This window comes from Geotrypetes seraphini, chromosome 7 (genome assembly GCF_902459505.1).
Source record: "Geotrypetes seraphini chromosome 7, aGeoSer1.1, whole genome shotgun sequence".
Taxonomy (NCBI): Eukaryota; Metazoa; Chordata; class Amphibia; order Gymnophiona; family Dermophiidae; genus Geotrypetes; species Geotrypetes seraphini.
The window spans coordinates 147,136,649-147,164,633 of NC_047090.1; the positions used below are offsets into that span (position 1 = coordinate 147,136,649).

General features: G+C 42.5%; 2 protein-coding genes across 5 annotated transcripts in view; one reads left to right on the forward strand and one right to left on the reverse strand.

Annotated features, from left to right (window-relative positions):
- Nucleotides 1-1,489: 1,489 nt before the first annotated feature.
- Nucleotides 1,490-23,815, reverse strand: TRMT5 (tRNA methyltransferase 5). 4 transcript variants are annotated; one of them, XM_033951302.1, is made up of 5 exons: nucleotides 23,631-23,815; nucleotides 20,677-21,341; nucleotides 11,222-11,346; nucleotides 5,095-5,749; nucleotides 1,490-1,882 (listed from the first exon to the last, which is right to left on the reverse strand). In XM_033951302.1, the coding sequence occupies exons 1-5, from the start codon at nucleotides 23,672-23,674 to the stop codon at nucleotides 1,815-1,817; spliced, it is 1,557 nt and encodes a 518-aa protein (XP_033807193.1). In that variant the 5' UTR covers nucleotides 23,675-23,815; the 3' UTR covers nucleotides 1,490-1,814. The 4 variants fall into 4 exon arrangements, with proteins under 4 accessions (XP_033807193.1, XP_033807195.1, XP_033807197.1 ...); XM_033951304.1 differs by having other exon boundaries at nucleotides 23,576-23,815; XM_033951306.1 differs by having other exon boundaries at nucleotides 23,567-23,815.
- The window catches only part of SLC38A6 (solute carrier family 38 member 6), a gene marked incomplete at its 5' end in the record, with an annotated part of 45,157 nt that continues 40,984 nt past the window's right edge, over nucleotides 23,813-27,985 (forward strand). Inside the window, one exon of the mRNA XM_033953265.1 lies at nucleotides 23,813-23,959. Within this exon, the coding sequence (XP_033809156.1) occupies nucleotides 23,813-23,959 (147 nt within the window). The remainder of the gene's footprint in view (nucleotides 23,960-27,985) is intronic.

The following is a 27,985-nucleotide window of genomic DNA, read 5'->3' on the forward strand; positions in this document are numbered from 1 at the left end:
CACTGAATTTCTGTCTTTTCCCCTTAAATTACTTTACAACTACGTTTTTAAAATGCAACCCCTCCCTCCCCCCCCAAATAATTTCTCTACCTTGGACCTACTTCTTCTAGTCCTAGACTGCATAAGATCTCACTCTAGTTAGTATCTGCTGGAGACTGAGAAATACTGGTGCACTTAGACTGTAGACTGAAATTCTTGAAATCAATGATTCATAGGTTCCATCTGCTGGTGGAAGTGGGTAAACTCACATCCCTGGACTGATTTGATGGGATGCTAAGAAACTATTTGGTTTGCTTGTAAATACATACTTGTAATCTATAATATTAAGTATAACTTTTTTGAGGCGGAGCCGAGTTATTTATTAGTCTCCAAAGCTGGCCTCAATGATTGCTACTGCAGTTCTTATGAAGGTAAGAGTCTTCTAAAACAGTAAATATCATGTTGCCTTTTCTTTGAGTTTTTCTTCTCCATACTGTGGTTTTTGTAAGATACATAATAAATTATACAGAAAAAAAATTGACTACTAACTAAGTTCTGTTTTATAGTTTGAAATTCAAATCAAAAATCAATCTGTTCTCAAAGTATGTAAATATAATTTTAGAAAAAAAACACTGTTCCATCTTAAAATTCCTTTACCACCTGTAGAAATGAGGCTACAATTTCAGATTCTGTGCTTTATAGATGCTACTACAGATCTTCCTTAACAAAGCATAGGGCTCTACAATCTTCTTAAAAGATTTGCTACAGCTCCTTACTTTATCTGTGATTAGACTTGCATCAACTAGGAAATAGGATTTTTCCTACATTGGTCCTTATTTATGGAAAAGTTTGCCCAGTTATCTGAGGGAGAAAACTAATTATCTCCATTTTTCTAAATTACTGAAGGCAGAGCTGTTTATAAAAGTTTATGATAACACAATTGTTACGAGGGAGACTTTATATTTTTTTCTAATTATACTGTTTTATTTTAAGAGTATTGCTATCATGTATTTTATTTGTAATTCACCTTACTGCAATTTTTGCAGTGAAAGGAGGAACAAACTGCAATAAATCAAATACAGTGGAACCTCGGTTTGCGAGTAACCCGGTTTGCAAGTGTTTTGCAAGACGAGCAAAACACTCAGCAAACTTTTGACTCACAAACCAAACACTGCCCTGATAAACAAGCACTTACAGCCCAGGAAGCACTGCTTCGGGGGATTCCTCTTCTGTCTTCCGGCCAGCCTTCCACGTCAGGTGCCTTCCACAGGTTGGAGAGCCTCTGTCTGGGCCTGCGCGGCCAGGTGCCGTCCCGCCTGCACGTTGCGTGTGACGTGCACAGCGTCAATCATCAGCGTTGTGCGTGTCATGCGCGGCGTGCAGGTGGGGCAGCACTCGTCTGTGTGGGCTCGGGTGGGGGCTCAAAAAAAATAAAGCAAAGAAGATGAGGTAGATTGTGGAATTAATGATAAGGTTAATCCTTCAGTGAAAAACTGATTTGAAAACCATAAGGAATTAAAGCAAATTTTATACAATTTTGGTAATTACCAACAATAGTAATAACAAAAGCCAAGGCTGCTGAGAGTGCCACACCTCTTCTCAGATGAAGTACCCATTCCTTAAGGCAAAGGTGTAATTTGTTTTCTTAACAGTGCGACTTTCTTAGCCGTCTCTGCACATTCTAAGTGAAGATTCTCTAAAGAACATTCTCATCCTTAGAGTTCTTATTGTCTTCCCCCTACTCATACAATTCTATATTGATTTCTTTCCATTCACTGCAAATAACACTATATACAAAATAAAACAAATCATTGAAATACAATGAATCTATTCAGTCAGTTTTTCTCTGCAGAAAACTCTTCAAGTGTTCGAGGACGTTTCGGTAGTGGTTCATCAGAATGCTCTGGAAAAACAAATTCAGAAAACTTTTGTTACACACAGTTCACAGCTTCGGTGATTGAAGCATAGTATTTGGTTTCCAGCTAAATGCCCATAATTTGCTAAGCTAACAACTAGCTTATATCTGGGATAATTACAGTGGTACCTTGGATTACGAGCATATTCCGTTCCAGGAGCATGCTCGTAATCCAAAATGCTCGTTTATCAAAGCGAGTTTCCCCATAGAAAATAATGGAAACTCGCTTTGATTCGTTCCTACCCCCCCCCCCCCGATAACCGGCATCGCTCCCCCCCAGCTCGCAAAAGCCCCCTCGCTCCAAACGGCACCCCCCATGCGAGCCGGCTCCCCCGCCTGAACAACTTAAACTTACCATCCCCCCTCCCCCCCCCGTCTAGCTCAGGCACAGATCGTGTGCCTAGAAGATCTTCCGGCTTCTGCCTGCCTGCCTTGAGCATGCATCTGCGCATGCTCAAGGACTTCTAATTCTCCCTCTCGGCGAGAGGGAGAATTAGAAGTCCTTGAGCATGCGCAGATGCATGCTCAAGGCAGGCAGGCAGAAGCCGGAAGATCTTCTAGGCACACGATCTGTGCCTGCGCTAGATGGGGGGGGGGGTTTAAGTTGTTTGGGCGGGAGGGCCGGTTCGCGCGAGGAGGGGGGGGGGCGGTTGGAGCAAGGGGGCCTTTGTAAGCGGGGGGGGAGCGATGCCGGTTATCGGGGGGGGGGGGGGGGCTCGCAAATCGAGTCAACACTCGGTTTGCGAGTCAAAAGTTTGCTGAGTGTTTTGCTCGTCTTGCAAAACACTCGCAAACCGGGTTACTCGCAAACGAGGTTTGACTGTATCACTAAAATACAAGCAGTCCTCAGATTACGAACAGAGGTTCTGCTTGTCCTGTATCCGAATGTGCCCATCTCCCTCCCAAATTCGTGCCCCCTCCTGTGGGTATGTACCTGTGTCCTGGCCTGCTCCCTCCTCCTGCTGCCTTCCAGCCGCACTTGTTTTTCTTTGCAAAGTCACGGGCAGTGGCTCCTACACACAGCCCATAACTGACTCAGAAGCCTTCCCTCTGACGTGACTGACACCGGTTAGAGAATGCTAAGCTTTAGTAATAGAATCCCTTAGTGAGGTAAGAACAAAACATTATTCTTCAGTTGAGATTAGTTGTGGACGTGTGGGTGAATCTGGTCACTCTGGCTTACCGGGGGCTTAGACTTGAGCCAGTGTAGCTTTGCCCTAATTGGGTTCCTAGCGTAGGGGTTCTTTAATGCCTACCCCTTTTGATGGGGTAAGAGCCTAGGTCAGCCGAGCTATTTCCTTTTCTGGGCTTAAAGGAACTTCATAGCCACTTTTTGTGGGCCCTGTCCCCTTCCCCCTTTTCTGGGCCTAAACTATAGGGTCATTTTGTTTTATGATGAAGTCTTTCTGTTCTTTGCAAATTAAAATGCAAATGCATTGTTACTACTCAAACCTAGGTCATCTTTTCTTCTGACCTCTCTTTAAGCATTCTGTTTTCCTTTTCCTGGGCTTAGGCTCCCTGTGATGGGACGTACATGCTGTCACATTAGTGCTTCCAGTTTTTAATAGCTTCCACTTTTCTTTCCCTCTCTCCACCCCTGTAATTGGAAACCAGTGAAGGACAGAGTCTGTGCTGGCATCAAGGGGATATATAGAAAATGCCAATTGAACACAATTACTGTAATTAACAACTTGAAAGTAAATGTTGAAAGAAAGGCGTGTGAAGGTGTTTGCATGCATGCATATGAAATGCTAAAAGTAGAAGCAGGTGGTCCAAGAAACAAGCAAGATTATATTTTGATTATTCAGACTGGTACTGCAATTTAAAAGCCCATTATTAACTTGTAGGACTTAGCATCGTGATAGTGGTTTTTAGCATAGGGAGCCGCACTGAATGCCCTGCGCTGCTCCCGACGCGCAGAGTTCCTATGAGCGTCGGGAGCAGCACGGGGCATTCAGCACTAAAAATCGCTATCGCATTTTAGTAAAAGAGGCTGTGTGTGTTGGGAATCTTTCAGAACTTGAACATTTCAGTTCTTGTTTTTATTTGCTCATATACTTTCCAACACAAAAGAATGCTGGAAAGAAATTATACATAAGAGGTCAAAAACCCCGTGTGTTTCTAAGGTTAAAATAACCCCCCAAAACTTAACTGAATGGGACTAAATTTGGAATGGGGAATAGACAAACAAGGAAAGACAGTTTGAAAATGGGCCAGATTAGACCAGAGGTTCCAGAAAATGAAATCTCCCCAGAAATATCCCAATGCATTTTTATGGTAAGGGGGTTCTAGCACCTACAGCACAGAAACTTTGATATATAGAAGTTAGAGAATTCCTCCTGTCACACTGTTTCTCACCTCCCTTCTCAGGCATGCATACACAAATATATCTCGGAGAGAGCAGGAACTAAGGCCTTGAGCATGCGCAGATGCTCAAGGCCCAGCAAAAAGGACGAGAGATCTTCGGGCACCGGCACCAGCATGTTCTGTGCCTTGGTGCCGGTGCCGGATGCCAGATGGGGGGTAAGTGATGCGTTCGGGTGGGTGATGGGTAAGGAGGATGTTGGATTGCGGCAGGGGGGGGGGGTGCCGTATCGCACGGGGGGTGCCGTATCGCAGGGGGGAGGCGCTCGTACATCGAGGTAAGCTCGGTTTGCGAGGCACCAATATTGCGAATGTTTTGCTCGTTTTGCAACCGAGGTACCACCGTACTGCCTTTTTATTACAACCAAAGCAGTTTACGTGTATTATATGAAGGTAATTTCTCTCTCCCTGGTGTAGAGAATGACATGGGGACAAATTTGTCCCCATCCCCACAGGAACTCAATTTCTCTGTCCCATCCCCATGAGTTTTGTCGCTGTCCCCTGTCCATTGCTATAAGCTCTGCCGTAAACGCACAAGCCTCGAACACTTATAATTTTAAAGTGTTTAAGGCTTATGCAGATGAGGATAGAGCTTGAGGGAATGGGGCAGGGACAGGAAAGGAACTCACGGGGAAAAATTTGTCCCTGTGTCATTCTCTACCCTGGTGAGCTTTGCATGCACTTTTCTTATTGAATTACGATTATAGGGCAAAACTTGCCGCTTCCTTTAAAGAAAGCTGAATTGAAGTTTAATGCGTGACAGCTTATACTGCTGAAACAAAGTCAAAAGCTAGCTGCTATAAAGCCCGGCACTTTAAAAATTCTTGCAGACTTACCTTGACTTGTTGCATAATTCCTATACAGCACATTGGCTGGGACCTGAAAGCTAAGACACATCAGTTCTTTATACGGTGCAACGTTCCTCACCCAGTGAACAGAGCAATGTCCTTCTAAAGAGGCTCCTAGGACAGCTTCTACCCTGTGCCTCACATCTGCTGCAGGATTGTCGGTTTTGGAAAAGCTGTAACAGTGCACAGTAGGAAGGATGGCACTGCTGCCAGGGGCTTCAGTCAAAAGTTGTTTCAAAGCATCCAGAAATTCAACAGCCATGGCAGGTAAATTCATGACAATATGCAGGGCCTTTTCTTCCTCATTAGACGAATGTGCCAGGTGCTTGGTTAACTCTTCTTTCACTGTTCCCATCAGAAATTCCCTACCATCCATGTTGAATATCTGAATTTTCTTGTCTACTTTATTTAATTTGCAATTGTGCAACAGCCATTTGTAAGACTCTGGATTAAGGTCATTGGCAAACACTGTGCATTTTTTTTTAGCAGCAGGTATGGCAAAAGGCCCAACCCCGGCAAAGACATCAAACAGAATGTCACTTGGCTTTAGCAGTCCAACAATTCGTTCATGTTCTGTGCTAAGACGAGAATTCCAGTATACTTTGGAAAAATCAAACTCATATCTGATGTTGTTTTCTTTAACCTGTAAAATGTTTATACATACATAAGTCAAAGTGTCCAGCTTTTCATACTAATCAGTGTGTAGCTTATAGATTACCTCTACCGAGCTTACTGGTTAAAATCCTTTTGTACCTAGTTAGAATACAAAGCTCAGGCTTGTTTTTTAGATAGCCAATGTCATCAGATAACTAGCTGACCCTCTGAAGCAATGATTATCCTGTTTTATAATAGCAATAGATCCTTCTTTTTCAAATAATCAGTCATAAAAGATAAAATTCTGGCCTAAAAGATATACGGTAGTTTTTGTTCTAATCTGTATAATTTTATTAATATTTTGTTAACTGCGTCGAGCCCTCCTGTTAGGATGAATCGATATTTAAAAAAAATTCAAAGATTAGATTAAAACAGAAAAACATTTAGGGGTTAGTTACTAATGTGACTATGGGGGTAATTCTATAAAGTGGGTGACAACATTTATGCACCAAATATGCATTTACATGGCAAATATCTACCTACCATAAGTGCTATTCTATAAATATGATCGTATAAACCAACAATAACTAGGTTGATATGTCAATATTCCAAGAGACTTAATCGAAATACCTCAGCCCCACCACTCCACCGCAATAATAATTTCTAAAGCGGGAGATTTACGTGGTGCTTCATCATTGGTAAATCGTCTCGAATCGCCGTGATTGTATTCATTTAAATATTTTTTATATATTATTTTAGTTTTTCACTTTAATTTTTTACTTATCAATAAATAGAAAGTTGTAAAAGTGTATAAGATTGTATACTTAACATCTACACACAGCTAAACCTGGGAGTCCGACCCGACATGTTTCGCACTACATGTGCTGTCTCAAGGGTCTCCCGAGGTCGCCGCAGTCATCCGACTCGCAAGTATGAAGTCTGTGAAAGATCCAGAAGATCCACAGTTTCACAGACTTCATACTTGCGAGTCGGATGACTGCGGCGACCTCGGGAGACCCTTGAGACAGCACATGTAGTGCGAAACATGTCGGGTCGGACTCCCAGGTTTAGCTTTGTGTAGATGTTAAGTATACAATCTTATACACTTTTACAACTTTCTATTTATTGATAAGTAAAAAATTAAAGTGAAAAACTAAAATAATATATAAAAAAATATTTAAATGAATACAATCACGGCGATTCGAGACGATTTACCAATGATGAAGCACCACGTAAATCTCCCGCTTTAGAAATTATTATTGCGGTGGAGTGGTGGGGCTGAGGTATTTCGATTAAGTCTCTTGGAATATTGACATATCAACCTAGTTATTGTTGGTTTATACGATCTAGCTGAGTGGGTTGGTTATACAACTACATAAATTACTGGTTCCAGATTATTCTATAAATATGTGCATCTCTTACACAGGCAAAGCGTGATAGGACTCGCTTCCATACATAACTTATAAAATACTCTAAGTCACGCATAGGCATCTACATTCTTACAGCTGGCATAAGTACTCACACCTAACTATAAATACCTTGCTTATGCAAATAAGTGTCCATGTTCATTGAACTGCCTTCTATCTGCCCATCTAAGGAAAGCGCCAGCATTTGAGCTTTAATCCTCCTAGCAAAGTCACTGCTCTCCTGCTGTTATTTTTAATTTGATTTTTTTTTTTTTAAATATTCTTTATTCATTTTTAAGATTACATTAAGTGTTACATATATTCAATCACATTAACAATAAATATATCACTTACAAACTATCATTTGCACATTACTTAAAATCTTATCACTCCCCCTTCCCTCTCTCCCTAGCATATAATCCAGTATAATATAAATATGTATTAATAAAATATCCCCACCCTACCCAATTAATACTAATAAAATTAAGGGAAACAAACTCAGCTACTCCGTACAATATTTTGTTAATGGTTTCCATACATCCTGAAATTTCTTGAAATAACCCTTTTGTAATGCAATAAATCTTTCCATTTTATAGATATGGCATAGAGAGTTCCACCAAAAGTTGTAATTTAATCTTCTCCAATCCTTCCAATTATATGTGATTTATATGATATTTAATTTGATTTATTGTACTTTAAATTCTACCTTTCACAGTAAAAATTGCAGCATTATCTGACCGCTGTCAACCCTTAACAATTCCAATTTGTTCTCTGTATCTAAATGACAGACAATAATTATTTAGGCTATTTCCTCGATGTCTAAGGTAAGTAGCAAAATTGGCCAGCAGAAGCCAAACCTTTTCAGGGCATTGTCCTCTTTCAGGATGACTAATAATTGTGAAACTATCACCCCCCCCCCCCTCTAACACTTCATTACAGAAGTTGAACAGCCTTGGAAAAAAGGACTTAACTTTTATAAAACTTAAAGGGCTAGATGTACTAACGTCAGTCGGTAATACTGACTGGATTGCTCTTTGCTGATTCTCTGGCCGATTGTGGAGGAGTGATCGATGCGCTACCAAGTTTGCATGCAAATGATATGCATACAAACCCGACAGATCAATCACTCAGTGAGCAACTGACACACATGCACAGCCCTAATTGCACAGATGTTGTGCATGTGTTACATACGCACAATCTGCCCCATTAAACAAAAAAGAAAAAAGTCCCCCGCACTGATAGCCCTCCCCAACGATGCGCCCCCCCACACACATGGCAGCAAAAATGGCAGGGGGGATGCCTACTCCTTCCTGCCTGGCCAAATACCCCTGCACCATGCCCCCATCTGGTCCTGGACCCCCCATACCACCAATGCCCCCCCCCCCAACCATCCCCTACCTTCTCCCCTTCCTCCTGAAGGAAAAAAAAAAAAAAAAGCAGGAGGGATGCCCACTCCCTCCTGCCAATGGATGCTTCCTGGAACCACCCCCCCACTCTCCAATCCCCCCCCTGTACCTTTAGTAGACGTTGTGAGTTAGAGGGAAGCATGGTCCCTCCAGTTGCGAGGCCCACCCATAGAAAATGACAGGCCTTCCCTTCCCTGGTGTACCATGTGATGCACGGGGAGGAGCCTAAGGCCCCGATTGGCTCAGACACCTAAGACTCCTGTCAGTTTTCTCCAACAGCTAAAACCCCTGTTTTGTTTTGTTTTTTTGCAAAGCCAAGCGGTTAGTGCATCAATCACTTGGCTACTTTACATGGCTGGATTAGAAAATGGGCGATCGAGGGGAAAATCATGTGGTGAGTCGTTTTGTGCATCCGGTTGGTAAAAGCGATTGTTGCTAAAGCTGTGAAACAGGTTTAGCGATGATCACTGACTTTAGTGCATCTAGCCCATAATCAAGCTATACAGTAGAGTCCTCTCCAGGGCTTTAATAGGGATAAATCTTTTTACACAGCTCTTGGCAGGTACTTGTGCCTCATCCATTGTCAAACATGGGAGGACTATTTATTTTTTTTTTTGAATATATTTTTATTGTAGGAACCAATCACAAGAGATACAATCAGCAACCAAGCCAAAAGGGAAATAACACTATAAAAACAATAATCAGATAGGCAATACAGCCAGGCAAGAGATCAAACAATTAAACAAAGCTCTCTCATGAAAGTCCACAATTTTCAATTTTTAAACAGAACAGCAAGAAAACAGACCTCCCTCCCTCCCATCTCCCCAAATCCACCCACCCCCACCCCCTTGCATCCTTAGAAACCTTAGAAAACTGCTCTTAAGGGGACGCTGGTGCATCACTTTTTGGAATGCTCTTTGGTGGGATCGCTGTGGGTGCGTGTACTTCGAGAGATGGAGGATGTTTTGGGGCGCTCCCTGGAATGGTCGTATAAGACTCTGCTGCTTGGTGTCACGGGCCCCCTAACTGAGGCTGGTATTAGTGCGCCTCTGCAACGCTTTGTGCTGGTGGCTCTAGGGCTCGTTAAGAAGCTAATTTTGCAACACTGGGTGGGGAGTGTGTGTCCTACGTTTCAACAATGGAGAGCTAGTATGTCCCAGATGGCGGTCTGGGAAAGGCAACGTAAGACGGGTGCCACTAGCTGGCAATCAGTGGCTTATCTGGAGTGCTGGAACTCGTTCTAAGCTGGGTCGGTTTCTAAGGGAGGACTATTTATTTTAATTATCAATATCAGACACAGATATTTAGAGATGTTGAGAGTAAGGACTATATATTTTATTTACATTTTTAGGCTCTCAGGCCACCAAGCTCTCTTTCTATATATTTAATGGATTGAAGAACTTTTAGCTTGTAATAGCAGCTGGATACTATTATAGCGATTTTAATGTTCTAGTAGCTGCTTCTACCTTTCTGTTAATGTGGTGTAAAACCTTTTTTGTTGTCTAGGAAGATATCTTTGTTACATGCTTTGCTTCTAATACACTTCGTAAAATCATTCTTACTGAGTTTACAAAAATACCTGTGCAAAGTATCACATACTAGATAAACTCCAATATAAATCTAGATTTTTGGGCCAAAAAATTTATTTATTTATTCAATTTTCTATACTGTTCTACCAGGAGAGCTCAGAACTGTTTACATTAATTTATTCAGGTACTCAAGCATTTTTCCCTGTTTGGCCTGGTGGGCTCACAATCCATCTAATGTACCTGGGGCATTGGGGGGATTAAGTGACTTGCCCAGGGTCACAAGGAGCAGCGTGGGTTTGAACCCACAACCCCAGGGTGCTGAGGCTATAGCTTTAACCACTGCGCCACACTCTCCCCAGTTTATATTTGAGTCCCCTACTCCTACTACTCTGTAGTGCTGCTAGATGAACACAGCACTGTTTTTTTAAACATGTAAGAAACAAACAATCCCTGCTCAATAAAGCTTACGCTCTAAATCATAAGAACATAAGAAATTGCCTCCGCTGGGTCAAACCAAAAGGTCCATCGCGCCCAGCAGTCCGCTCCCGCGGCGGCCCATCAGGTCCATGACCTGTAAGTTGATCCTTGTCTAACCCTTTGATCCCCTTTATCCTTCTATCTATACCCTTTCCTAACCTATATTTATCCCTATCTGTATCCCTCAGTCCCCGTATCTTTCAGGAATTTATCCAGTCCTTCCTTGAAACCCCGGAGCGTACTCTGTCCTATCACAACCTCCGGAAGCGCATTCCCGGTATCAAAGGCCCTCCTCGAGGGCCGTAATCCAGTCGGGGTTTCAGGATTTCCTCAATGAATATGCATGAGATCTATTTGCTTGCACTGCGTTCATTGTATGCTAATAGATCTCATGGATATTCATTGGGGAAATCCTGGAAACCCAACTGGATTGCGACCCTCGAGGAGGGACTTTGACACCCCTGTTCTAAATAAAACAGACAAAGAGGGAATGATAAAACAGACATGGACCCATTGCATGCTTCTCCCCAGGCCTACCTAGTCCAGTGGTTAGCCCCTTTCGGGGGGGGGAGTTACCTCGGTTTATATTTGGATGGGTTTATATTCAAGTATATATGATAAGCAGAGATTGGGTAAATATAGCTGACTTGTGGGCTGCTTATGCTGAAATGCTACCTTCAACTATTACAGAGAATGTTCCTACCTTTGCAACCATATTGTTCTCTCCTGCAAGCACTTCCATCTGAAAGTTTCTGTATGCACTATCAATTATGTTGATTTTATTCACAACTGACGTGATGCCACGGTTCTTATCAATTATAACTTGACCTGAAATTAAAACACAAAAAAAACCAATAAACACAGGTAACTTAAATTTGAAGCATTTATCTTAAAACATCAGACTTTTCCACAAAGGCGAGAAGATGATTAATGACTAATTATGAAGCATGTCAATTCCACTAAAAAAGCTGGTTAAGTTACAATTAAATCATTTATATTCTGCTATTGCCAACAATTAGTTCATAGCAGATAACATACAAAGACACTAGATTAGTAGATCTAGGATGTACATTAAATTAATTAATCTGATATAGAAACATGATGGCAGATAAAGGCCAACTGGCCCATCTAGTCTGCTCATCCGCAGTAACCATTATCTCTTTCTCTCCGAGAGATCCCACGTATCTATCCCAGGCCCTTTTGAATTCAGACACAGTCTCTGTCTCCACCACCTCTTCTGGGAGACTGTTCTACCACCCTTTCTGTAAAAAAGGATTTCCTTAGATTACTCCGGAGCCTATCACCTCTTAACTTCATCCTATGCCCTCTCATTGCAGAGTTTCCTTTCAAATGAAAGAGATTCAACTCATGCGTATTACATTACATAGGCATTTAAACATCTCTATCATATCTCCCCTCTCTCCTGGTATTATCCTATTGTTAAATACAAAGGTTAACTTTTCAAAGCACTTTTGAAAACCATTAAAGTTAATTATAGATCGTAATTGAATTGGCAAAGTTGGCCAAGCAGAAGCAGCCTTATAAGAGAAGAGAGTTGTATCTTTTAGAAATAATTTCCTTTGGACTGGGAATTGCAATACAGTGCATCATATAAACTGTAGTGTTGACTAACCAATGGTCTCTACATATTAGAGTACAGTGGTGCCTCGCATAACGGACGCCTCGTACAGCGAACGCTGCGCATAACGAACTTTTTGTCTTCCTCCCTATAACGAACTTCGTTTCACACAACGAAGTCGCCCGAGGGGCCCGGGGGGGGGTGGAACTACTCTCGCCGCTTCCTAATGTGAGCCGGGAACAGCAGCACTCTCCTGTCTGAATGCAGTGTTCCATCATCTCCCTCCACCTTACCTTAGATGCCGAGTTTTCCGGCTTTCTTTTTCGGCCAGCCACACACTTTCAAAGAGCAGCACATGCGCGCATGCTCTGTTGTTCAATCTTCTCCTCTGACGCAACCGGAAACCGGAAGTTGCAGGAGAGGAGAACATTGATCAACTTCAGCAGCTGCGCGTGCACAGCTTTTTGAAAGCGTGCGGCTGGGTGAAAAAGAAAGCTGGCAAACTCTGCATATAAGGTGAGGTGGAGGGAGGGAAATGTAGGGCTGCAGAACGAATTATTTTGTTTTACATGTATTCTTATGGGAAAACAGGGCTGCAGAACGAATTATTTTGTTTTACATGTATTCTTATGGGAAAACGCGTTTCACACAACGAACGTTTCACATAACAAACTTGCTCCTGGAACGGATTAAGTTCGTTGTGTGAGGCACCACTGTATTCATGTACTGAGGAGTTAAGACACCATTAGGGGCATTGTCAAAACTCTAAAATGTCAAAAAAAAACCCAGCATCAATTAGCACTTGGATGTTTTTCTCACCAAAACGTCCAAGTGCCAATTTTTGAAACCATTTTTTATGTACGTCTTGCAAACTAAACTAAACTAAACCTTAAGTTTGTATACCTCATCATCTCCATAAAGAGAGAACTCAGCACGGTTTACAGGTAATTCAATAAATGAGGGAAGGATATAATAATAATAATAATAACAGCTTATATACCGCAATACCGTGAAGTTCTATGCGGTTTACAAAGATTAAGCAAAGGTACAAATTGATTGACTTTAAGAGGGGAGGAAGAAAGAGGGTTAATAGGACAGGAAATCCATTTTTGAGGAGAGAGTGATCAATAGAACAAGTTAATCACTATAGAGGGGAGAGAGAAGAGAGGATCAGTTGTCTAGATCAGTGATTCCCAACCCTGTCCTGGAGGAACACCAGGCCAATCGGGTTTTCAGGCTAGCCCTAATGAATATGCATGAGAGAGATTTGCATATGATGGAAGTGATAGGCATGCAAATTTGCTTCATGCATATTCATTAGGGCTAGCCTGAAAACCCAATTGGCCTGGTGTTCCTCCAGGACAGGGTTGGGAACCACTGGTCTAGATACTTTAGGAACAGGTGTGTTTTCAGACGTTTCCTAAATTCCTCATAAGTAGTGGGCGAAAGCAATTGAAATTATAAAGAATTAATAAGAAATTAGAGGTTATGAAAAGGATAGCTAGCTTTACATTTTAAATAGATAGCTTTACTAAAGGGGGGGGATATTGGAGATGTGTTCTGGGTAGGCCTTGAGTAGGCTTTGGGTGAGCTTAGACTTGGATATCTTGCAGTAATAATTGAACCTTTCCCAAGACGTCCTAGACAGAACTTACAATGTTCTGAGCTAGACTTGTTTTAAAAGTGTCTAAGTGCCAAAAAGATACCCAAATTGACCAGATGACCACTAACCCCTTCCCAAATCTGAACTGTGCCAAAAATCTGAATGAAACAATACATACCTGTCATCTGGTATGGGAAAGCCTGGTAGAGCATCACTAAGGTGCCTTAAGTAGCTGACCTGATAACCCCTCTCTCCCTCCAGCCCCCAAAGCAGCAGTAACCCTCGACAACTCCCCTCCCTCCAACCCCCAAACAGCAGCGGCAGGTCCCAACAACCCTCCTCGCTATAGCTCCAGAAGCAGCAGCGGCAGCCCCCGGTTTCCCCCCCTCCCTCCAGCCCCCAAAGAAGCAGTGGCAGCCGATCAACAGAGGCAGTATTGTAAACAGGCTGCTCAACACCAACCCTGGCAGGGCCTTTCTTCTGCTGCTCACTTCTGATGTAGCAGAGGAATGGTGGGGGCTAGGGCTGACCACAAGCAGTCTGTTTACAGTACTGCCTCTGTTGACTGGCTGCTGCTTCGGGAGAGACTGGAAAGCCGCAGGTAAGAGATTCCAGACCCAGGGGGTGGGACATAGATAAATGCTGGAACCCTAAAAAGGTAGAGAAAGCGACCCAGAACAGAAAGGAGGGTGGGAAGGGAGGACCAGATGCTGGACCTACAAGTGGGGTTATAGGGGGGGATGATGGGGTACAGTATTACAGTAGTTAGGCCTATTTTTAATGGTAACTCTCCAGCAACCACAAACTACATTTATTCAGCATCTATCAATCCCCATGTGTGCTGGATAATGAGTTTACTGTAATTGACTTGTCACTACTTCATTGTCATGTCCACCATTACCCCCAAGTCCCTTTCTTGGGTACTCTCCTTCAATAACATCCCTCCCATCGTATAGCTGTACCTCGGGTTTCTGCTTCCCACATGTAGTACTTTACATTTCTCAACGTTGAACTTCATCTGCCATCTCGTCGCCCATTCACCTAGTTTGTTCAAGTCTCTTTGCAATTCTTCGCAGTCCTCTTTAGTCCGAGCTCCACTAAATAGTTTGGTGTCGTCCGCAAATTTATTATCTTACACTTCGTCCCTGTTTCTAGATCATTTATGAATATATTAAATAGCAGCGGCCCGAGCACCGAGCCCTGCAGGACCCCACTTGTGACATTCCTCCAGTCCGAGTAGTGGCCCTTCACTCCTACCCTCTGTTTCCTACCCGCCAACCAGCTTCTGATCCATCTATGTACGTCTCCTTCCATCCCATGGTTCTTCAGTTTCCGAAGTAGGTGTTCATGGGGTACCTTGTCAAAGGCTTTTTGGAAATCTAGATATATGATGTCTATGGGGTCTCCTCTGTCCATCCATTTGTTAATTCCTTCAAAGAAGTGCAATAAGTTTGTTAGGCACGATCTCCCCTTGCAGAAACCATGCTGGCTGGCTATCAGAAGTTTGTTTCTTTCAAAATGTTCATCAATGTTGTCTTTTATCAGTGCTTCCGCCATTTTCCCCAGAACCGAGGTCAGACTCACCGGTCTGTAGTTTCCCGGGTCACCTCTTGATCCCTTTTTAAAGGTGGGCGTAACATTGGCTATCTTCCAATCCTCCGGGATCACGCCTGTTTTCAGGGATAGATTGCAAATTTGCTGCAGTAGTTCCACTATCTCCTCCTTTAGTTCCTTCAGAACCCTTGGATGGATTCCGTCCGGACCCGGGGATTTGTCAGTTTTTAATTTTTCTAGCTGCTTGCGTACGTCTTCAAGGCTCACTTCCATGGATGTTAATTTTTCTGCTTGATCTCCATTGAAGATTTGCTCAGGTTCTGTTATGTTGGATGTGTCTTCATTTGTAAATACAGACGAAAAGAACATGTTAAGTCTTTTGCTACTTCTTTCTCCTCCTTCACCACTCCCTTCCTGTCTCCATCGTCCAGCGGTCCCACTTCCTCCCTAGCCGGCTACTTCCCTATAACATATCTAAAGAACGGTTTGAAATTTCGTGCTTCCCTGGCTAGCCTCTCTTAATACTTTCTTTTGCTTTTCGAACCACACGGTGACATTCTTTTTGATAGTTCCTGTGCTCTTTCCAGTTCCCCTCAGCTCTTTCCAGTTCCCCTCAGTTTTGTCCTTTTTCCATTTCCTGAATTAATTTTTCTTATTGCCTATCGCTTCCTTCACTATTTTAGTTATCCACGCCGGGTCTTTTGTTCAACTCTTTTTGCACCCCTTTCTGAATCTGAGGATATACAGATTTTGCGCCTCACTCACCATGTCCTTGAAAAAAGACCAGACACGTTCTATCATTTTCCATTTCTTGGAAGTGTTCCTAAGTTTCTTCCTTACCATTTCCCTCATTGCTTCGTAGTTTCCTTTCCTGAAGTTGAAAGTTGTCGCTATGGTTCTCTTTCCTTTCGGTATTCCTACTTCAACCTTGAACTTGATCATATTATGATCGCTGTTTCCCAACGGTCCCACTACTTCCACTTCCTTTGCAGGTCCCCTTAACCCATTTAGGATTAGATCCAGAGTGGCATTTCCTCTCATTGGTTCTCTAACAAGCTGCTCCATGAAGCAATCTTGTGTAGCCTCCAGGAATTCTGACTCTCTAGCGCATTTTGAGCTTCCAAGACTCCAGTCTATCTCAGGATAGTTGAAGTCTCCCATAATAACCGTGTTACCGCTTTTGCATTCTCGCTTCATCTCGGCTTCCATTTCTTCATCGATATCTCCGGATTGCCCGGGTGGACGGTAGTATAGGCCCATCTTTATTTCAGGCCCTTTCCTTCCCAGTATTTTAACCCATAGTGATTCCAGCTTGTTAGTCATCTCTGCTGTGACCATTCTTGTCAATTTTATGCTTTCTTTTATGTATAGGGCTATTACACCTCCTTTCTGTCCTGACCTGTCCTGGGGATAGAGCTTGTACCCCGGCAGTGCTGTATCCCATTTGTTTTCTTCATTCCACCATGTTTCAGAGACTCCAATGATGTCTATGTCCTCTGCATTGGCCATGCATGGCTTCAAATTCCCCCATTTTGTTTCTTAGGCTCCTTGCATTAGTATATATGCAATTTAGATCCTGGTGTTCTCTTGTCTTCATTTCCTTTCCCTGCACTTCGGTCTTTAGCTTCTTCTCTTGTGCTACAATCCTTCTAACTTCCTCTTCTGGGTTAGTCAACTCCTGTAATGTGCCCATTGTTTCTTCCTAGCTTTTTTTTCCCCTTAGTATCTTCACGGGATACCTTCTTCCGAATCGTCGACGCTTGGTCGACTGTCGGCTTTCCCCTTCTTCTTAGTTTAAAGCCTGTTCTATTCCTCTCCTGACGTTGTTTGCTAGAAGTCTAGTTTCCGCCGAGCTCAGGTGCAGTCCATCTCTCCTGTAGAGCTTGCTCTTGCACCAGAACGTTGTCCAGTTCCTCACGAAGTAGAACCCTTCTTCCTCACAAAAACAAACTGCAGACTCTTATGTACCAGATGCAGGCAATGTTAATTATACCAAATATTTTATGCAGTTGAAAATACCACCTTATAACAAACCAAGGGACCTGACACGGTTTCGGAGAACACTCCTTCCTCAGAGGTCCATGGTTGCTAAGATATAAAGTAAACCACAATAAAAGGTATAAAACAGCCGTCTGTATGGTATCCTTCTCCACTTAAGAGTATGCGACGCAAAACTAGTAGTCGCACACTCTAAGTGGAGAAGGATACCATACAGACGGCTGTTTTATACCTTTTATTGCGGTTTACTTTATACCTTAGCAACCATGGACCTCTGAGGAAGGAGTGTATTCTGAAACACGGACTGTGTCAGGTCCCTTGGTTTGTTATAAGGTGGTATTTTCAACTGCATAAAATATGTGGCAGGCATCATTGCCTGCAGTTTGTTTTTGTTTTGGCTAGTGATACTGCAGTTTTCGTTGCATTCCTTTGTGTTACCCTTCTTCCTCACACCATCTCCTCATCCACGCATTTATTGATTGTAGTTCCTCCTGCCTTTTCACATCTGCCCTCGGTACCGGTAGGATCTCTGAGAACGTTATCTTCTGAGTCCTCATTTTCAGCTTCCTTCCCAGAATCTTGAACTGTTCTATTAGCGTGCTTCTTCTGTAGTCTCTCCTGCTGACATCATTCGTCCTGATGTGGATCACTACTGTGGTCTCTTCCGTCTCTGCTCCTTCCAAGATTTTTCCACTTTTGTCCACGATGTCCTTGCCCGGCAAATTTGCTGGACAAATTTAGATGACCGCCTGGATGTCATCTATCGGGAATCCTGCTGCCGCCGCTCAACATAAAAAAAATCCTCCCAAAAAAGCATCTCTCACCGGCTTGGAGATGCGAACTCATGCTTCGGGGCTCTAAGGTGTGGGTGCCGGCTTCCCTTCTCTTCGAAACCAGAAGTTACGTCCGGGAGGGGGGGGGGGAGAAGAGAAGGGAAGCCGTCACACACACTTTAGAGCCCTGAAGCATGAGTTTGCTACGGGCTAAGGCAGGAGACTGGTCAACGACGGATAGAAGCTTACAACTTGCTTTAGGCCTTCCTCGCTGTCGGGTCCTGCCTACTTTCTGTTTCCGCAAAGGCAGGACCCGGTAACGAGGAAGGCCCGAAGCAAGTTGTAAGCTTCCCTCCGTCATTGATCTATGCCTAATGAGGCAAAAAAAGTCATGGCGCAAGGGAAGCCTCCCCTTTGCTCGCTTGAAACTTCACCGCAGCCCAGGATGCCTATGGTGCAGGACAGGACACTGAACAAATCGGACCTCGCACTCTCTTCCACGCTGTCCTTCGCAACCTCATAGCGAACAAGGAATCTTTCCGGGAGCTCGAGTAAGTGACGTCATTGTGCAAGGGGGTTGCCGGTAGTCAGGTGGACTGGTCTGGACTTGTACGTTATAGGGGTGTGAGTGACATATAACATATAGTCAAGGCAGATGACTTTAAAATATGCAATGTCACTTCAGGGTGGTAGATGCATAGAACAGTTTCCCAGAAGAGGTGATGAAAACAAGAGACTTTGTCTGAATTCAAAAAAGTGTGGGATAGGCACATGGGTTCTCAGAGGAAGAGATAATGGTTACAGTGGATGGGCAGACTGGATGGGGCCATTTGGCCTTTATCTGCCATCATATTTCCATACAGAGACCCAGCGCTGCTGCCTTCAGTTGTAGGAAGGCTTATGGACCCTTCTAGCATGGGTGCCCATGCAAGTGCCTTGTTTCAATCCCACTAATGCCAGCACTGCTAATTGGACAAAATACTTTTGAATATTAAATCATATATATAATGGATGCCTTAGCATTTAGCACGCCTTAATAAAAGGACCCCTATGTTTGCCATGCTATGTTTTGTCAAACAATGCGTGTCATACTATGTCTCACCATACTATGTTAAGGCCAGTACTGGGCAGACTTGCACGGTCTGTGTCTGTATATGGCTGTTTGGTTAATCTAGAAATTGGAACAAGTGAGGTGATTAAATTTGCAGACAACACTAAATTGTTCAAAGTTGTTGAAATGCATGTGAATTGTGAAAAATTGCAGGCGGACCTTAGGAAATTGGAAGACTGGGTGTCCAAATGGCAGATGAAATTTAATGTGGACAAATGCAAAGTGATGCACATTGGGAAGACGAATAACCTGAATCACAGTTACCGGATGCTAGGGTCCACCTTGGGGATTAGCACCCAAGAAAAGGATCTGGGTATCATTGTAGACAATACGATGAAACCTTCTGCTCAATGTGTGGCGGCGGCCAAAAAAGCAAACAGGATGCTGGGAATTATTAAAAAAGGGATGGTTAAACAAGACTAAGAATGTCTTAATGCCCCTGTATTGCTCCATAGTGCGACCTTCATCTGGAGTATTGCGTTCAATTCTGGTCTCCTGATCTCAAGAAAGATATAGCGGCGCTAGAAAAGGTTCAAAGAAGAGCAACCAAGATGGTAAAGGAGATGGAACTCCTCATATGAGGAAAGACTAAAATGGTTAGGGCTCTTCAGCTTGGAAAAGAGACGGCTGAGGAGAGATATGATTGAAGTCTACAAAATCCTGAGTGGAGTAGAATGAGTACAAGTGGATTGATTTTTCACTCTGTCAAAAATTACAAAGACTAGGGGACACTCGAACATAAAATACTTTTAAAACCAATAGGAGGAAATTTTTTTTCACTCAGAGAATAGTTAAACTCTGGAACGTGTTGCCAGAGGAAGTGGTAAGAGCAGATAGCGTAGCTGGTTTTAAGAAAGGTTTGGTCAAGTTCCTGGAGGAAAAGTCCATAGTCTGTTATTGAGAAAGATATGGGGGAAGTCACTGCTTGCCCTGTATTGATAGCATGGAATGTTGCTACTCCTTGGGTTTTAGCCAGGTACTAGTGACTTGGATTGGCCACCATGAGAACGGGCTACTGGACTTGATGAACCATTGGTCTGACCCAGTAAGGCTATACTTATGTTCTTATGGACTAGGGAGGGCTTCAGGTTGGGCAGACTAGATGGACCATTTGGGTCTTTATCTGCCGTCATCTACTATGTTATGTTACTATGTTATACCATGCTTTGTTAACTATGTTTTTCCATCTCTGTCAGACATGTTTGCCATCACCTTGTATAAATACACTTTAATATGTATGTAAATTTGTAACCCGTTCTAGGCTCTCCTAAGAGGACGGGATATAAAATCAAGTAAAGAAAGATCCTGAACAAATAAGGTTACAAATACAACATAATATATGGTAAAATTATCATTTTATAAGTTTTTAATTTGAAGCTAGATTCCAACACCACAGTCCTGATTGTAAGCAATTAAAAATGTCATATCTTAGCTACATTTCACCTCAAAAGAACCTGTTTTATTCCCCCCCAGTATAAAGTTTCCCTCAAAACTGTATGCATGGTTAGTCCTGAACAACGTGTTTTAACAGAGTACTTACCAATCAGTGTTTTGAATGGTAGCTGATGGTCTCTAAGGTTAATATGGCAAATATGTCCAACTCTGCTGAATGCGGTGGTCACAGCTTGGCCTTCTGGTAAAACTGCGCTTAAGATTTCCTCAGTATTGTAATTCTCATACGTTAACTCTAAATCATGCTGCAAAACATGTGGGCTAACTTCAAACTGCTTTAACACAGTACGATCTGATTCATCAAATGAGTTTCCAGATAATATTTGCCAAGGATCCAACAGAACCAGAATACTGCCTTCATCCGACTGATCCTGAAGCACACGTTTCAGGCCTGGTCGTTTTATCAATCGATGTTTTAGAGATTTTAAAAACATACCAATATTTACTTTTTCCTTTTTCACTTGGAGCACTGGAACAGAAATAACTTTTCTGAATGCAGCCCTGTCAAGTGTAGTCATTCCACGGACTTCAGGATTTGGTGAATACAGCTCATAGTCACCTTTATCCTCCATTACTTCTGACATGGTTGTGAACTTGTCTCTACGAAAAACCATAAAATGTCTAGACAGCTTGCAGAAATTATGTGTCCCTTCTGCTTCAAGGAGAGGAAATGCGGCGTTTGATATAGTTCTTCTATAATTCTGAGCCTTCAACAAATTAACACAGGATCCATAGACATGCCGCAGCTGTAACCTAAAGGTAGAATAATTCAACCTATGAAAATCTGAATTCATTTATTATGTCATTAAGCATTGCTCAGGTAGAAGACCTTATGGGCTTGATTTACTAAGGGCTCCTTCTACAAAGTTGCGGAAGAGGTTTCTACTGTGGGCCGGCGAGGTAAATGTATTTTATTTGGCGCATTGTTTTGGCGTTTTTGTATACCGCCTAGAAGGCTTGATTGGGCGGTGTAAGAAATTTTAAATAAACTTGAAATGCTCCACAGTTCTTAGGAATTCTATGAGCGTCAGAGCATTCACCTTATGGGCCCATGGTAGAAATTTCTACCCCATCTTTGTAAAAGCTAGTGTAAACCTTTTCTCCCCATTCTGCATCTATGGGAATAAATGTTAACCACAGATTCATCAATCTATGGTCTAAACTAGGGACTGTTTATCAGGCTTAGTTTGATATTCTAGGCTTATTAAATAAAGAATTAGCAACACCTTACAACATGTCACAAACCCTTACATCAGATTTAATTTACACAGAGTTGCTCCTTTTTCAATTTCATTCCAAATGTTCTCAGACATGACCTGCTATCAGTTTCAAAGTCTCTTATTTTTGTGGTATATCTTATCTGTCTACACTAAACAGTAAGCTCCTAGAAGAGATTGTCCATTCTTTTTCCTATATAGTGCTGCATGTGTCACTCCTGGTGGAATTCAATGCAGAACGTTTGAAAATTTTGTGCACATTTCAAAATTCTACAAAATTTATTGTTGTGTTTTGTATAGAATTTCTCCAACATAAGGCTTGAAATTCCTTCCTTTCTCAGGGTCTAGCCTCCTCAGTTCCCTCTTTCACTCTAACTGCAGTTCTGTCTCCCTCTAAATCCCAACATGACCATAATTCTGTCTGCTCCTAAAGTCTTCTCCCACATGCAGTACCCCAATCTCTCGTTCTGTCTTCTCACATTCCTAGCTGTCATTCTATCTTAACTCCCCTCAACCATAGCAACCTTTAGCTTGTTGTTCCATCACCATGGCATATTCACCCCATTGCTCTTCCCCAAACCCCACATGGCCATGACCAAGAATTTCTTCCTACTCTCCCACCCTCCTTTTTGGTCTGGGTCACCCTTATTCCCTCTACCCTCCCCCTCTCCCTCCCACCCCACCATCAGTACCTCTCTCACTCGCATCCTGAATCTCCTCCCCACTCCACATGATCTGGCATCTCTCTCCCCCTGCTAAGAATCTCTTCCTCCCTTCCCACCGCCTTATCTGGGCTGGATCACTCTCACTCTCTTCCCCTCCCCCCCCCATCATCCATGCCATCTCCCCTCCCTGTCCTCCCCCCCCCTCCTTTGCAGGTCTGATCTCTCTCTCGCAAACACCCCTGGTGGTTTCTAGCCCCTTTCCCTCTGCTGATCTGGTCTCTCTCTCACTCACACACAACACCCCTGTGGTCTAGCCCCCCCTTCTTCACTTGTCTGGCCTCTCCTCTCACACACACACACTCTCTTCCCCCTCTGTTGGTCTACCCTCTCTCACCCCCCCCCCCCCCCTCCCCTGTAGTCTGGCCTCTTTCATCACACCTCCCTACCCCAACCTCCCGTGATCTGACCCCTCTCGGATCCGCTATCTTCTTTTCCTAGCCATGACCCTTCCAAAGCAGCAGCCAAAGCGCTAGGAATCAGTTGTTTGCAGCCAGCCCTGCCAAGACCTTTCCTCTACCATATTGTCTGTCTACAGGAAGTTATATCACAGACAATGCAGCAGAGCAAAGGCCCTGGTGGGGCTGGCCACAGCAGCCTGTTCCTAGTGCTGCCTCTGCTGGCCAGCTGCCACCACCGCTGCTTTGGGAAGGCTACAGGTAGCAAAAAAAGATGCTGGACCCACAGGGGAAGGGGAATGTCAGGTCAGGGTGGAGCAGGAAGGAAAGCAATCACATGGCCTATTACACTGAAAGAAGAAAAAAGAATAGTAATTACAGGTTGCTTCTTCGAAATGGCTGCATGTGTAGGCAGCAGAAGCTCCTGCTCCAACGCTCCGATTAATTACAAAGCTCGAAAGGAAGAGCCAGGGCAAAGTTCACGAGACGGGTAGCGCTTGGGCCGCGAAGTTCAGCGCGTGTCGCTGAGCTGGCAGGGAGTAGGCTAACGAACGCGGTCAAGAGGGTAGTGCCTGTAGGTTTGGCTAAGCTATTCCGACAAACTGAAGCCCGAAAAGACGACTTTTTAAGTTCTCACTCACCCCACTTACCTTCCCAAGGAATAAAGACGCATGGGGGTAAATACAATGAGAATGGGTGAAGTACCAGTAAACGAGGACCAGAATGGTCGAGCCCTGTGCTTTCGTCATCAATCTGAGACCGGCGGTTGCCGGGTGTCGGGGTTTTCTATGTTCACGTGCTAATTCCGCAGTGCAAAAAACAGGAAGTATCGGGTGGTTTAGTTAGAAGTTTTTGTTTCTTGGGGATAACGGCGGGAGAAGGTGTAGAAGTGCCTGACAGAAAGCTCGCTAGTTTGCATTGAATGTTTCGGTAGCTGTCGTTATGCATGTCATGACGGCGCAGCGTCAATAACGAGGACCACGGGCACTATTGTGTCTGCCCAGCAGAATGAATCTGCTCCTTTGCTCGGAAGCGTAAGTTAAAAGCATATGTGTTTTATCAGTCTGGTTTAGCAGTAGTATCTTGCTCATTTCAACTGAGCTTGTTTTAGGTTTGGTTCTATACTGTGTAATTAATTATGTTGCCCCTTTCTCCTTCTCACTCTTCCCCCCCCCCCTTCTTTTTCCCGGGGCTTCCCATAACCACCCTTATTGCCATTTCCGCTTTAACTTAAGTGTTTGAACACACTTTATGTAGTGGGTAGGCTTAGAGACTATGCTCCCCTCTTTTATAGCTTTCTCTTTAATGTTTTCCTATTTCCTGTAGCTTTCCTCACTCTTAGGATCCTCTTACTCCATATATCTTCTGTGAATAAGATAACAATGACACAAGTGAAGCGATTGCACACATGGGAAAAGATATGTTTTAATGTTGTGGTACACGTCGACCTTGATTATAATTACCCACAACTGTTCATGTTTGCTGCTTGTTAAGTAATTGCCAACTTTTGGACTCTTGAGAACAGAGAAAGGGAGAGTGAGATAACAAGTCTGTTTTATAATATTTTACATATGATAAATGGAACTACTAAATTTTTTTTTTCTATATGAAAAACACATTTAGACAGGTTTTAAAGACTGTCCCAAAGGTATCTAATTGCCTTAGCTTGAACATAAAATTTACAGCTTATATAAATTCCCTAGAATCTGAAGCTCTAATCATAAATAATCCTAAAACTGCAAAATAAAAAAGAACATTATCAGTTTTAAAGTGATGATACACAGTGCAATCTGATGTATTGCTCCATAATACTGTACATTTTACAATTATTAATTCTTGTATTTTAATAAAAGAGTTAAAATACCTACTGTGGGTTTTACTGCATGATAGCTAGGACAAATTGCTAAAAAGCTGCCATGCATTTAAAAACTATCCAGCACAGTAAAATGAGAATGACTGGAGACAAAGGGCTCCTTTTTACAAAGGTGTGTTAGGGCCTTAACGTGCAGAATAGCATGTGCTCTAAATTGCCGCATGCGCTAGCCGCTACCACCTCCTTTTAAGCAGGCCATAATTTTTCAGCTAGTGTGTGCGCTAAAAACGCTAGTGCAGCTTTGTAAAGGAGCCCAAAGCTTGGCTTCATCCCCCACAGATTCTGTCCTTATTTGCACAAGTCTCAAACACATGACTTTATATTTAAAACCTTTTTATTAAAGTATTAAAAGGTGCAATATTCTGTATAACTTTTTATAAATCACAAATAGAGCCTTCCATTTCAATCTGGTTTTGCACAACCTTCCCAAAGATTCAGTTGCCTATTTTTTTACATCATCTGGGAAAGAAATTGGATTGTCCAATGGGTGTAGAAGAGAACCAAAATAAGTATCTATCAAATGTTGGAAATGCTTCTTGATGCCAACAATGATGGATGAATCTGTTGCAGTAACAGTAAGATGCTTGTTAAGCTGGGCACTTGATAGAACAATGTTGCAAATGTCGTGTAACAGTAATTCATTTAAATCCAAAAGCAGCTTCTGTAGTTTTTATAAGCACTGAATTTAGATTCCAATTGTCTTAGATGTAGTTTAATTTTTTACATATTGATACCATGTCTCAAGTTTGAGAGATGTGACATGGGGACAAAATTTGTTAACACGGGTGCGTGTCCCTGTGTCTTCTCTACCATGATAACTACTTAACGTTGGTAAAATTGGGTCATATGATGTGGCTGATAACTAGACATGGCCACTGATGACAGTGCATGATCGTTGCTGAGCCCTAGTTGTCACAATTACAAGTATGTACAGCCTCTGCCTTGGGTTAAAAAAAGGTAAATGTTGTGAAGCAGTGCAGTACCTCTCCAAAAATGTCTCCCCATCCCCTTACAATTTTTTCCTCAGGGTTTTCTGGTAGACTAGCAAAGGCATTAACCTAATGATTAATGCAGTTTCCTGAGAACCAGAGGAACCAGATTCAGTTTCCATAGCATCTCTTTGGACCTCTGGGCAAGTCACTTAACCCTCCATTGCCCAGGTTATAAAGTAAGTACCTGTGGTATGGTATGTAAATTGCTTTTGATTGTAACCACAAAACGGCAAAATATCAAATCCCGTACCTACCCCCCTTTCCTTTCACTTGTGTAGTAGTGCAGGAGAGAGTGTTATCTGTTTTGGCATCCCCACTGCTTCAGTTTCAAAATTAGCTAAGACCCCTTGTGTTATGTCTCTACTAGGGGGGTTATCCAGCCGTATATGGACAATCTATCACTCCTTTTTGTGGTGGGCAATTCCTTAGCTTGTACTGTGAGACTGCTGCTAGGAATCATAGGTATTATTTTAAACCCCAGTTAGAAATGGATGTGAAAATGGGAACCATTCCCGCCCTGCCACACTAGCAGGGACCCTCCCTCCCCAGCTTAGGCCTTGGAGGGGTTGAAAGTTAGGGTGTTCTTGTTTGGGGGTGAGGAGATATATTGGCAGGGAGTATTCCTTGAATGGATTTTAGCACTTGGGGGAAGGTGATGAAGAATTGGAACAAAGTGCTAGAGGGGAAGAATTGAAAGGCAGCTGCACCACTGTTTTGGTATTTATGTTCTTTTAACAGAGCACAGCACAGGGACCGTGTTACATATATCAGCAGATAGCATGGGTGTTTTCATGCTCTGTGCCAATGAATATAACACAGGCCTTTGCAATAAATACAAGGCAGAAGCCCTGCATTTAGGGCTCCTTTTACAAAGGTGCGTTAGGGCCTTAACGCGTGTAATAGCGCATGCGCTAGCTGCTACCGCCTCCTTTTAAGCAGACGGTAGTTTTTTTGGCTAGCATGCTAAAAACGCTAGCGCACTTTTGTAAAAGGAGCCCTAGTGCTCAGGCTTTGCATGTCCTGAAACTTAAATTTCGTAGTTAAGATGCGGTAAGTACAACAACTTAACCACACTTTATGGCTTATTAAGGACAGATATATCACCTTTCCTGCTTCATAACAAGGTGGTGTACAATCAATAAAATAATAGGAAAATAGAAAAGAATGCTAATTATTGACTGGAAAGGGAAGAGAGAACAGCAAAATATCGGTGTTCTATCATACATTAGGTGACCAAAAATAGTTTGGAAAGCTTGTATGCCTGAGGCAAAATACAGGTCCTAGCCCAGCTATTAATAACACATACCTGATACAGGCAGTTTCTTGTTGTAACATCTGGCTTGTATGTGGTTCTTTGGGATTATAAAAGGGAAGGGCTTGCCAATCAAGAGTGTCTTTTCCAGGTTCATGATATCCTGTCACCATCAGTGAAACTGGTCCATTATTGTTTCTCACAATGACATACCTCCTAGGGAGCATTGAGGATCTGGAGTATTTGGCCATTTGCAGTTTAACTGATCAAACTTCTTGCAGCATTTTCTTAAAATATTCATCCATACTTGCACACAAAGCATTTCTGTGGCAGGACAGCAGCAGAGGGAAACGGAAGCTGGCTCAGATTGCCTTGTGCTGTATTGGTCACAGCTGCTGTTGCTAGCTGGCTGATACTTTTAAAACTATTTGGCTTTCACAGAACAGTCTTTTAAAATACCAGTTTTCCACCTGTTACTGTGAGCATGTGACTTTTTTAAAAATAAATTATTTAATGACCTTGAAATCACTGCTTGGACTTAGTTTGGGGGCAAAGCCTCTGAGTATATTTTATTGTATTTTCTTTTCAACTTTTTAAAAACATTTGCTATAATTTTAATTGACTCGTGTATCAAAACATCCATACTTGCATATAAAAGCATTAAAATATGATTTTGCTCTCAGATAGGAGCAGAAACATTCCTATACAAAGTTTAAATTAAGTAACTAATACATACAATATCAAAATAAAAGGGAATAATTATTAAGGGATTACAATCAGTGTTTTAATTCATATATTTAAGGTAAAAACATCAGGAGGGGAAACAAATATAGTTTGTAATAAAATATTAGATAAAAAGAAACAAAAGCATTATGATTTAATCACTAAAAGCATCTTTAAAGAGAAAACTCTTAAGTTTGGTCTTAAATTTGTCCAAATTCTT